The sequence below is a fragment of the Mirounga leonina genome, unplaced genomic scaffold (genome assembly GCF_011800145.1).
Source record: "Mirounga leonina isolate KUSES-001 unplaced genomic scaffold, KU_Mleo_1.0 Mir_168, whole genome shotgun sequence".
Lineage (NCBI taxonomy): Eukaryota > Metazoa > Chordata > Mammalia > Carnivora > Phocidae > Mirounga > Mirounga leonina.
This window is the reverse complement of record NW_023270426.1, coordinates 37,550,317-37,563,710: the sequence shown is the minus strand read 5'-3', so window position 1 is coordinate 37,563,710 and position 13,394 is coordinate 37,550,317. Positions and strand designations below refer to the sequence as shown.

The window sequence follows — 13,394 nt, the reverse complement described above, 5'->3', positions numbered from 1 at the left end:
ACATCACAGCCCTCACTAATAACATTGTGACTTTGCTGTCAAGTGTAGAATCCTTCCTTCAAGAAAAAGCTTGTGACCATTTTGTATGGCTTGTCTGGAAACTTCTGAAAATCTTATGTTTTAGTAAAATATTTTTTTGTTATTCTAAAAAAAAAAAAAAGCTGTGTTCTTCTCACATATCTTAACTACTTATGTTTCTAAAACTATATTGCAAAACTTAATTGCTATAACTGTTAGTACTTCTCACTAGCAATAACCCCTATAAGTTGAAACTGAGAAAGTTATCTCTCTATTCCATAACCATGAAATTATGTCTCAGCAGTGACCAAAGAACTTCATTTAGTTTTAGACTACATTAATGAAAATATAGTATCTCCTATAAAGGATATAAAAGCTGAACTATTTCCAAATCTGAAATAGACTACAGCGCTCAAGTATAAACAAACATCACATTTTATGAGTAACTGGTGTACACAGGGAGACAAGCAGGATAAACGACTGGAAGTCAGATCTATATTTAAATCCCAGCTCCGATGTTTACAGCTGTATTATTTTGGACAACTTTTCTAGATCTCACATTCTTTGTCTGTAAACTGTGTTAGTAAGTCCTACCTCATAAGGTTATTAAAGGATTCAATAGAATAATATATGTAAAACAGCACAAATCAGAAACACAAAGATGGCAGCAACAGAGACTACAAAATTCAAAGTCACATCACTTTAAGAAAATGTTACAGATAGCACTGCTATCTCTGTAACTGAGAGTTAGGGTTCATGACGTGAAGCTCAAAGGCAGTATACTAAAAACAGGTTTAGAAGGGGGTAATGGTGGAAAAAAAAAAGTTCAGAACGCAACTGTCCACAAAACTATCAGTTTCAAACTACAATTATATGCAACTCAAAAGTTACTCATCATCATAGGAGAAAACAGGATTCAAACTGAGTCCCTTATTCTGGATTCATTCATTCCCACAAAAGTACTTGCTCCACATTACCTGGGACAGTCCTTTCTTTCCCCCTTCATCACTTGGTTAACGTCTACTTACCCTACGATGATTCTGGTTCAAACATCACTTTCTCAGGAAGTCCTTTCTGACCGCATTGTCAGTTACCATAATATTGTAAGACCACTGTCACGTGTCATTTTACATATATTTGTGTAACCATTTTATTATGTCTATCTAGTGTCAAACACCTAACCACAAATTTATTGAAATAATGATTATATATATGCATGTCTAAGTGCACACAGGTATAGACTCAGATTACATATAACAAAAACTGTAGTCTTAAGTTTTGCTCAAGTCATAGAAATTTACAGCTGGGCAGAACAAATACTTTAAAAGGAAATGCTATGGGATTTTTCCAGGTCAAGATATCTTAGAAATGCTACGGTGTACCTAAGACCCTGAGACAAGGAAGTACTGGAAAGCTAAAATCAGGCTAATGTAGATTAGTGCTGCATCCTTTTTGTCAGAGTTACTCTTTGAAATCAGTAAGGTAAGAAAACCACAATTAAAAGCACTAGTGAAAATTCCTTAATCATTAAATACAGAACTTACACAAGTCTTGTACACATAACCTTATACCAGTTTCTGGATAAATGTTTATCTCTAAATCCTTTTAAATTTCGTCCTTAAGGATGTTGACAAAACCATCTCCACTCACTTATATAACCAACCACCTGTATAATGAATTTTACTTGTCAGCAGTCCCTTAAATTCATTCACGCTTTTGTCTCCAAGGTTCACCAAAATGTGCTGACAGTTTGAAGTCTGTGCATCCACTGTCTGATCAATGGTAAGTGATGCACGAGAGCAGTGCCAAGAGTGTACAGCAGTATCCTACGGTACGAAGAGGAGTATGACAAAAGGGCTTATAAGTAAAGCCAAAGGATGCAAAATGAGCCACAGAAAGAGCACTAAAGGCTGCCTGAGCTCAAACTAAGAAATACAAACTAATAAAAAGCCTAGGCACCAGAAGAGGAGAAAGATTGGAAGAAAAAGAGAATGAGCCAAGCATGAGTGTTCTGTAAAGGAAAGGAATCTCAGAATATATTTGTCAAGGTAACCAGCTCGGGGAAGATAAAATAGAAATTTATGCTAAGGGATCCCTACAAGCAAAGCACAGGAAAACACAGGCTAAGATGGCATGCCATCAAGCACCTTCTAAAATCCAAGTGAGCCTGACGTACAAACAAGAAAGACAGAAGCTGAGTTCTCATGGAAAACAGACCTGGGAGACAGAGCTCAACGAACACTTGAGGACTGAAGTTTAGTGAAGTTAGCACAGCAATGATAAGGGCAGGAGCCCAGAAAGGGAAGTGTAAAGTAGAAGCAAAAAAAAAAAAAAAAAAAAAAGGCAGAAATATTTGAAAGGAACATATTCAGAGCCCCGAGACCCCAGAAATGTGACTATAACATAAAACTATCCCACACTTTTATCCCACAAATTCCTTGAGGAAAGGCTGTTCTCACTAACGAAAAACCAACCACAAATAAGGCCTTGTATGTGAGGGAGAGACTAACCACATACTCTCCCAGGGCAAGTGAGAGCAGATAATCCATCAGAGGAACTATCTGTTGATTCTTCTGAGGTATGTCATTTCCAAAAATGAACATACCAAGTTTAATAGTACCTTTCAATGACAGCAGAGTTCGTTCTAGTGAACTTAGAACTGCAGCTTCACCGCCAGAAGAAACGTGTTGAAGGAATGTGTCTGTATGGTGATTCCACAGAGAGCAGGCAAAATTATAAATTCCAGATGCTAACTGCAAAGAAATATCAACAAATTTGTTCATAAAAAACACAGATTTCAGTAATCAATGAGATCTACAGAGTAATACATTTCAACTTTTAGGTCCGTTTTTAATTACAGTTTTAATGTCATTTTCAATGAGATGTGAAATAGTTAAGTCATTTATCACGTTTCAAACTTTTTAAGACAGAACGTACAGTATCAAGGACCGTTTCTGCTGCTGCTGTGAACACACATATACACACCTGAAATACTCGTTTTTCTTGAAACAGTACTTAGTCTAATGCCTGCACTGCAGTCTGACATTTTCTATTATAGCTTTTTTCTTCCACTAATATGCTGCAACATTCAGTTTTTAAAACAGTGACAGACTGTCATTGAGTATAACATATAAAATAGTATACTAAGGGGCGCCTGGGTGGCCCAGTTGTTAAGCGTCTGCCTTCGGCTCAGGTCATGATCCCAGGGTCCTGGGATCGAGCCCCGCATCGGGCTCCCTGCTCAGCGGGAAGCCTGCTTCTCCCTCTCCCACTCCCCCTGCTTGTGTGCCCTCTCTCGCTGTCTCTCTGTCAAAAAATAAATAAAAATCTTAAAAATAATAATAATAATAATAATATACTACTACAAAAGAATCAAATTTCTGTGTTCTGCCGGTTCTACCCATTATGGTTTTAAGGCATTTAATGCAGGAACATACAAACCACAATGCTTGTCAGGCTGATTTCCTAATAGGTACTGATATTTACAAACCTCACTTTCACACTGGGATGCAGTTGGCCTCTGCCACCCAGGTTGAGGCAGAACCATTTCCAGGGGTATCTTCAGCTTTTTATGTTTGTTTTTCCAGAAGGTCTAAGAGCAATCCAGCTGAGTCTACATGGCCATTCAATTTAAATAAAAATGATATGAAAGTACACATTAGGGCGCCTGGGTGGCTCAGTTGGTTAAGCGACTGCCTTCGGCTCAGGTCATGATCCTGGAGTCCCTGGATGGAGTCCCGCATCGGGCTCTCTGCTCGGCAGGGAGCCTGCTTCTCCCTCTGACCCTCCCCCCTCTCATGTGCTCTCTCTCTCTCTCTCTCTCTCTCATTCTCTCTGTCTCAAATAAATAAATAAAATCTTTAAAAAAAAAAGTACACATGAATGACTAGTTATCATTAGCATACTCTAGAATGCTTTTTCTTACTCCAGATAAGAGTATATCATCTTCACTAAACACTGGATTTATAGTAATTTCAGGCATCAGAAACCAGTCAGAAATGCAATCCTATAAATAAAACTTCTATGAAAAAAATCCCATTTCTATTATTTTAATTCAATAATTTTAATGGTCTATGCTTACAGGTGTAGGAAAAGAGCTTTGCCAAATCCCCCTGGTGACTTTGCATGTATCTACATAGGCCACAAAGGCAAAGACTTGAACACAACTAATAGGAGTATCAGCAGAACATATTACAATCCTCCTGGAAAACAAGAAATGGAAAGCTTGTAAGGAACTTCTACAAGACCATCTCCTGCTCACCTCCTCACTTCCTGGGTTCTGATGAGATATAAAGTTCTCTGACCCACCCCCTTCAAAATAGAGCTGCAGAAAAAAAAAAAAAAAAAACCACTTAGTTACGGGCTAGAAGAGGCTCCTTAGCAATGGGGCATCCCACAATTTGCACCTGAGTCATTCAGCCCATACTGCCTTGGTCATTCTTTTTGGTATGTGGAACAAAAATCACAGGGAGTTGGTACCAATGTGTCTAATTTCTTTTCTCTGTCCAAAATAAATAATAAACTGTCGAAATCTAAAAGGCCTTCTGTATTCACTAACTGATCAGAGCTTTGGCTCTCCCTTATTTTGTGCATATGCTTAAAACAGGTATAATGACTACTTAATAAATAAATTCAGCATATTCTCAAATACACATGGAATATATTAGAAAGTAAAATCAAATTATATTATTTAATCTTAATGTTTCATGATAGTCAAAATACAGTAGTGATAATTAGCTCAATACCTTATTACAGCAAGCAGCAATATCATAAAAAGTTAAGGGTCTAAAATTGGTATCATCCTAGGGAACAATACTGTAACAGAGAAGCAAATATTCATTCTAATCAGAAGGGATATAATCTGAAGAAAAAAAAAAACACTTTAAAAAATGTGTAAGCTTTACTTAGGACTATAGTGAACTTCAATATTTTTCTTAGTAAATCAAGTCCTTTCTGAGACTATGAGGCTAAAATATACATCTAGAATTGGAAAAATTCATCAACTTAATTTTTATTACACTTACTGGCAAATGTAAGTTAGAGCATCCTATACTTTTCCAAACATGTAAATCATCAAACTTTTGTCTGCCAGAATAAAGTGAAAGAGCAAGTCCCATTCATTAATCCTAAAAGTCCTAAGAGTCACAGTGCCTTTCATCTAATTCTCAATGCACTCCTCTAGCATTGCATGCCATACACAATAAAGAAAACAACAGTAACCATTCCCTAGTTCCTTAATTAAAAAGTAAGATTAAGCTTGAGAAAAAAAGTTGACCAAATGGAATCTGACACCAGCTGAAGAAAAAAACTTGTAAGGGATAATCTACCATCCTAAATCACCAGCATAACATAACTGAACTCAGGAGGTTCACCGAACACAACACAACCCAAGAAAGTAATGAAAGAGATTTAGAGGCAGGGAAGAAGTAGTAATGATACATAAGACCTAAAAGCAAAGTTTTAAACTAAAGTATAATTTCTATTGCAGCAAATATTTCAACAAAATAAACTGAAGTCTATAGCCCTGGCCATAATTTTTAGACCCATTTTATACATACACATTAAATAAAATCTAAGGGGAGACATACCCCAATTTCAAATAAGAAGAGAAAACCATTATACTCTAAAGCAGTCTCTTGCTTACAACTTACTTTCTAGCCCTCCTTCACATCTCCTTCTTAAAACTATTTGTTTCAGGGGCACCTGGGTGGCTGAGTCAGTTAAGCATCTGCCTTCGGCTCAAGTCATGACCCCGGGGTCCTGAGATGGAGCCCCACAATCAGACTCCCTGCTCACTTGAGGTGTCGAAAGGTTAAGTAACTTGCCCAAGAGCAAAGAGTGTAATTAGCAAGAGAAAGAGACAGGACTGAAACCAAGGAAGGTGCTCAGAGCTTACATTTTTAACCTCTATGTTCTAATGCCTCTTAATATAGTATGTAGCAATTAACTACATAGTAATTTGGTAAAAGAAACAAACATTAGTTGTATAAATTCTGTTAAAACTTTTTAATACCAAAATACAAAGTAGATACTACCCTATACATTCAGAATCAATATAGCAAATCCTGTTCTCCAAAAGTTATGTAACAATTCAATAATGGTAGAATTTTCTTTTCCATAACAATAAAAAGGAAAACTGCCCCACACTCACCAAGATCAATACTGCTGCTAATATGGATGCAATAAACTGTTTGAATGAGAATCTCACCTAACAAATTCTTCCGTTAAGTCTCAACCCTCCTTTGTACAACACTCAACAGAAAAACATGAACTTCTGTTCTATTATTTACATGGAGTACCTATGCAAGACAGCTAATATAAATTGAACATTGTTCATATATAAATATACAATCTTTGTATGTATATAAAATTTGGAGCAAGTCCCATTCATTAATCCTAACAGTCACAGTGCCTTTCATCTAATTCTCAATGCACTCCTCTAGCACTGCATGCCAGATGCAATAAAGAAAACAACAGTAACCATTCCCTAGTTCCTTAATTAAAAAGTAAGATTAAGCTTGAGAAAAAAAGTTGACCAAATGGAATCTGACACCAGCTGAAGAAAAAAACTTGTAAGGGATAATCTACCATCCTAAATCACCAGCATAACATAACTGAACTCAGGAGGTTCACCGCTAGGGGTGCATCAAATACAACACAACCCAAGAAAGTATTGAAAGCAAAGAACTTTGTATTATTTGCTACAAATAAGGAGACAAGGAGATAGCTCTCAAAGCACTCTCTCTCAGTGAGGTTAGTACAGGAAACCTTTATTCAGTGTATCAGGGGGCAGGAGCAGGGAGCTCACATAAGCACTCTGGTTCAACTGTGCTTGCCTAGCATGTCAACATGCTTCCTAGTGCACACGTCCTATGTATGAAAACTCTGCCCACAGGAGGAGACCTCAGAGTTATAATGAACTAAAGGTAACTTCAGGACAACTCAGGGGGGCTTCTGCACAGGTCCTCACTTCTAATCCAGCTCAAACTGGCTCATGTAGGGGCTAACAAGGGAGATACACCTAGCAAGGGGCTCTCAAGTGAAACACGTAGTTGGTCCTCTCCTTGGCCAGAACTGTTGGTTTTGCAAGACAAAACACATTCCTTCCCGGCTTTTGTCCCTTCCCCTCCTTCCTTCTGCTGAGAGCTTTCAACTGCCTTATTTGAGACCTCTTCTGTGAGTAACTTCCTGCTGCATTCTACCTAACAAAAAAAATGTCAGATTTATTTTCAAGGTATTTTACAATAACATTAGCAAAATGGCAAAACTACGTTGTTATAATTTTTTCAGGCACTATTTCTGTTACCAGGAGAATAACCCTTCACAGAGTTCCACCACCTGCATATGCACAATGTAAATTATAGTACACATACCCAACATAAAATCCTCCCCACTGACTCCCAACACAAAAAACAAAATAAACAAAATATACCACAGAACATCTGTGAACACTGTACCAAAGGTTCTTACTGTCACAAAAGTGAAGAAAAGGAAGTTTTTCATTATGGTGGAATCAAAGTCATTGTAGTAAAATTCCATTTTGCTCCATAAAATCGTCCTCTTTTCCATTTATCATTTCACTCTAAAACATGTTTAAGAAAGTCCCATAATTCAGATAATCAAAGGTTCTCTCCATTCTACCTTAAGCAACTTTCAGCAATTTTTGAAATTTTCATCCCCATTTCTTAAAAAAAAATGCCATAACAGTTACAGACATTAAGGGCAAAGTTAGATCTTTATTAATTCTTCCTGCTTGCTGGCCCTGAAAATTAATAGTATGAAAGCACCACTTTAATTAGTCCTATAAATATGAAAAGCACCTAAGTAACATGGCAAATGGCAGGTATTGCTGAATGAAGGCATACAGCATTTGAGGCAAAAATCAAGAAAGAATCAGTAGTATTGCCAGAAGAAATTTTTAATTGACATTCTCCTTTGTCTCGTATTCAGTTCTGGAGCTAAGCACCTAGTTGAGGACATTAAAGCTCTAATTCAAGTTCTTTTTAGCTAGCCTACAAACGAAAGGCCTCTACCCAAACAGAGATGGTTAGAATGAAGAATAAGCAATGGCGCTACCCTTTCAGCCCAACGGTAAAAGGAGAAAGACAAGAGAATGAAGGAAGAAACCACAGGAATTTGGGAAGAAGCTCAGCTGGAAAAGGGAAAATAATGAAGCTCAGCTTCATTATTTAATGAAGCAAGTACACGAAATAAAAATATTTCTTCTACATTTTCCTCTCAAAAACGTGGAGGGAAAAGGAAGACAATTCAGTGAGACAATATGAAAATAAGCTATTTGATGAAACACATTAGGTACTGGTTCACAAAAACCACAAATACTTGCATTTTATTTTTCTAAACCAGAAGAAACACTGCCACCCACTGACTGCTGAGTGATTTTAACCGATAAGTGCAAAGACTTCACTCCCTGATTGTCAAAAAGGAACCATTACGGGAAGTTTTATTTCTCATAGCATTTAAAATATCCTTACACTTTTTTAGCTTCCATATCGTGGTTCTCACAATTTTCTCCTAAGAAACAAACTGAGAAAGTTTTAAATCAAAGTCTTGTAATTCATCACTAACAGTGGGACACAAAATATTACCCATAATCTATAGCTGTCAAACCTGCCTGACCTCAAGCTCATCAACAAGACACATAACCAAGAGATGTAGAACGTACAAAATCCTGTAAGACTGGTCAGCCAATTCTTTCACCAAGTGGCATTAAAAAAAAAAAAAGGAAGGAAATGAATACTATTCTAAAGACACTTAAAAGACTTGACCAAACATACCCACCTTATTCATTTTTCTGGCTCAAACCACTTGTTAAAATATATTTGAGAATAATGTAGAAAATCTGCTAAAAGTATTAAATGGTACTAAATCACTATTTTTATTTTTCTTAGGTTTGATAAAAGTTAAAAAATTATAAACAAAATTAGTATCTTTTTACAGATGAATACTCAAGTATTTAGTGATAAAATATCATTAAATCTTTAAATTGCTTTAAAACACCTTAGGAAAAAAAGTGAAAAAACAAAAACAGCAAAATGTTAACTGCTAAATCTAAGTGACGGATATATGGCAGTTTATATTTTTCATTTGCATTCTATGTTTTAAAATTTTTAAAACAAGGACAGGGGAGGGTATGTACTATGGTGAGCACTGTGAACTGTGTAAGACTCATGAATCACAGACCTGTACCCCTGATACAAATAATACATTATATGTTAATTTAAAAATTTAAAAAAATAGATACAAAAAAGAAAAAAAAATTTAAAAGTAAGATTTAAAAAACGCCTGTATGTTATTAATAACAAAAAGGTAGTTACTTTGGTAGTAATCAGTTTTTGCTTTAATACAAAGCTTAAATATATATTTGTTTCCATTGAACCATATATATATCAAATTGCCAAAATGTCTCAGGACAGAAGCTCTGGTGGGTATAAGATCTATCTCAAAAACAATTTCCAATCAAACTGCCAAAGTCTCTCAACTGATATTTATTTATTTTCACTGAAGGACATTCCTAAAGACTGGTAGCATCTGTTACCTACATATCTTTTAGTAAACCCTCGTTTTCATTTTGTTCTCAAACCTGCCACTGGTACAGCTCAGGCCCAGGAGGGACACTGTGGCCCATGTTACAGATCCCTAAAGTCCTCTAATCCTTGCACAGCCACAGACCTGTGTTCTGCCTCTGGTGCCTAAATGATGCTCTCCTGTATCCAAAGAATCACAATTCATGAAGGGGAAGGAAAAGGTCAAACTACCCTCCTCCCCACTTGGGACCTTATCTTTGTTCACAGCTGTGTCTCAGGCATCCAATACAGTGACTGGCAGAATAGGAACCCAGTATTTGTCATGTGGATAGAAGAAACAGTACTCCTTCATGAGCAACTTACAGAGATTTTAGTGATACATTTTTTGAGTTTTTATTCTTTTTCCAAGTCCCTTTTCCTAGGACCCAAGTAACAGTCTGTATACTATAGAAAAGACAAGCACCATGCTATACTAAAAATCTCTTCTGCTCAGTGCACAGCTTTTTTTTTTTTCCTCCTGGCTCAAGCTAGTCCCAATGAGTCTCTCTCCTCCCTTAAAAGTTCCCACCAAAAGGTTCTTCTTCCCCTCCTATTAATATAAGCCTAGACACACACATACAAGCTCAAATCCCCACAGAGGCTCATAGCAGAAATGACCCTTTGTAAAATCTGAAGCCATTCTTTAAAAAATGTGTTTTTAAAAGCCAATATAAAATTTGCAGAGCAAGAGACAAGATCTAGGATCAACATGCATTTAGTGAGGCAATTAGAATCACCCAAACAAAACTGAAAACAAACTATTTCACCTATTTAATGATTTGCTTAGAAACACACATTTATGGGGTGCCTGGGTGCCTTGAGTCGGTTAAGTGTCTACCTTTGGCTGAGGTCATCCCATGGATCCTGGAATCGAGCCCCATGTTGGGCTCCCTGCTCAGAAGGGAGTCCACTTGTCCCTCTCCTCCTCTCCCTCTGCCCCTCCGCCTCCCCCCACCCCAGCTCATGCTCTCTCTCTCATTTGCACTCTCTCTCTCATTCACACTCTCTCTCTCAAATAAATAAAATCTTTAAAACAAAACAAAATACACATTTATGTTTTAAGTAAATTTCACTACAATATAATATCCTGAAGGCTAGAGTTATACCATGTAAGTGGCACCTTGGTATACTCACATTTACCATTCACAATTTCAACTATTTGGAAATTTTCCCTAGGGATATCATGAAGTTAGAGGTTTCTAAAGACTAAGTGTGAAAGTCTCTGCTATAAGGCTGAGTGATCTTAGCACTAACCAATCCATCTCAAAGTAGCTATGTGGTTTCCATTTTGTTAGCTCATTTAGAAAACACACTAACTCATCAGGAAGACTATTCTGAAGTGTGACTGACCTTTGAACAACACAAGGGTTAGGGGCAATCCCCACCTCCACACGCAGTTGAAAATCTGTGAATAACGTTGGACTCCCTCAAAACCTAACTATGAATAGCCTATCGTTGACCGGAAGCCTTCCTGGTAACATAAACAGTCGATTAACACACATATTTTGTACATCATATATATTACATACTGTACTCTTACAATAAAGTTAGAAAAAAGAGAACGTTACTATGAAAATAATACAAAAAATATATTTACAGAACTGTACTGTAAAAAAAATCCTGTGTATAAGTGGACCTGCACAGTTCAAACCTATGCTGTTTGAGGGTCTTGTAATGCGGTTTCACCTTGCTTCAGTTCCTTTTACCCCTATCACGCAAACAATACACACACTGTTCAGTGGGAATTTATTCATCATCAACCGTTCAGTTTTTAAAATTTCTAAGTTTTAGCCTTAACAGTTAACATCACTTAGCCTTTAACAGTTAACATCAATATTTTTATATTCAGGTTTCTATGAAAAGCATAGTTTTATAAAAAAAAAAAAAAAAATCCGTTTTTTTTTAAAGATTTTTATTTATTTATTGAGAAAGATAGTGATAGAGAGCATGAGGGGGGGGAGGGTCAGAGGGAGAAGCAGGCTCCTCGCTGAGCAGGGAGCCCGATGCGGGACTCGATCCCGGGACTCCAGGATCATGACCTGAGCTGAAGGCAGTCGCTTAACCAACTGAGCCACCCCTCAAAAGAACATAATTTATTTTAATGTGAAAGAAAAAGAGGATATAGAAATTGTTGGGTTGCACTGAGCAGCAGGTTCTACTTTTAAGTGTACACTGCACTACTTTGCTAGAAGAACTAGCTCAACTATGGCTTTACACTTTTAGGTGGGAAACTAACTGAGTACATGAAGACCATCTTAGCATCACAGTAAAAATATTTTTAAAAGAACTTTCCTATACTTCAGATTACCAAAATAATAGGGGCTACTTTATTAACTAGCGAAACTGCTTTTTATAATCATGTCTTCCTATATATACTCCCTTCAATTCAACTACATATCTCATACCCCACTAAACCCATCAGACATGATCGTGTTCCCCTCTCTACTATGCTCCGTGTTTCCAGGTTCAGCTACTCCAATCCATATTGAAAGGTGCTAAGTTGAATTTTTTTCCAGGTATCTTAAGTTTTACGTATCCTCCCAAAATTCCTGCTCTTTTATACTACGCCACTTTGAAATCTGTAAGGTATCTAAGAACAAGTCTCCTCCACAACTTATTCATTTAACTGACAGTTACTGAGCACCACCCACTTCTCTGCATTCTTCTGTAAGACTATAACAATAAAGGCTAAAATTTCTCTCTCATGAAACTCATAGTGAAGTGGATCTCGGACAGATAAGTCAACAATTCTAAGTCAGCACTATGGAATAAACAGTATGCTCAAGATGCTAGGAAGACCTATACTTTACAGTGTACAGAGAGGAAACAGCCTCCTCATACTACAAGAAAACTGACCAAGAAAGTTGAAGGGCTCAGAAAGCTAACTCAAACAAGCTATCCAGAATACAGCCTCTGATTAGATATGATTCGTAAAGACTGCTTAGGCTAAATATAAATTATACCTAAAAACTGAAGCAACACATTAGGAGAGTACAACTTGAGAAAGCTGAACTTTGAATTCAGATTTCTGGAGAAGGGTACTCTTTCATAAAATAATTGCAACCCTCAACCTTCAAGACATTTGACTTGGGAAAAGAGCCAATATAAAAGTAAGGAGAAGAGTGTAAGATGGAGATAAAGTCGAGCAAAATCAGCAAGAAATTCACAGAAAGACCTGAAAGAATCAACAGTCCATTTCCTAAATCCTAGTTGGTTATCAAGCAAAAGCAACAAGGATTTAAAAAGCAACCTTCAACAAAAAGAATTTCTCTTACACTCAACATCCTTGGATAAACCTAATATTGGCTATTTAAACCAACTGGGTTCAAAGTAGAGAACCTAATGTGATTCTGGCTTAAGCTTTGGTATATGTAAGAGTTACCTGGAAAGCCTATTAGAAATGCAGATTCCCAAATTATATCCTCAAAGTGAGGATTACAAAGGCAAACAAGAACACTGTTAAAAATACTATGAGACTTATCAGTGTTACATGGTGCAGTCCAAAACACTAGGCTGAACAAAATGAAAATTACTACTTTAAGGTGAAAATAATCAAATACAAAAATGTCAAAGCAAGTGAATGAAAAACGCAAACTCTTTTCAACAAATGGTGCGAAAACACCCAATAAAGGGTCTCACCCACCAGTTATGTCAGACTCCTTCCCTACATCTGCCCTACATGCATCAATTACCCAAGAATGTCAAATTTAACTTTCTATATTTCAACTCTATCCCTCATAAATGTTCTCTTTATCACAGCTTCTTTTTTCCATCTGAACCTCAAAAGCCTCA

The 13,394-nt window shown here is 36.8% G+C and overlaps 1 protein-coding gene across 6 annotated transcripts in view; it reads right to left on the bottom strand.

Moving 5' to 3' along the window:
* IPO11 (importin 11) overlaps positions 1–13,394 on the bottom strand; it is a 210,834-nt gene that overhangs the window by 149,322 nt on the left and 48,118 nt on the right. For 5 of the 6 annotated variants that reach the window (XR_004680925.1, XR_004680924.1, XR_004680926.1 and 2 more), the window contains exon 6: positions 2,639–2,771. Coding sequence is in view for 3 of the 6 variants with exons in the window: in XM_035014503.1 (XP_034870394.1) it covers positions 2,639–2,771 (133 nt within the window). In the remaining 3 variants the exon portion in view is untranslated. Of the gene's footprint in view, positions 1–2,638; positions 2,772–4,099; positions 4,221–13,394 lie in introns of all 6 variants that reach the window. The other variant, XM_035014504.1, reaches the window with a different exon arrangement.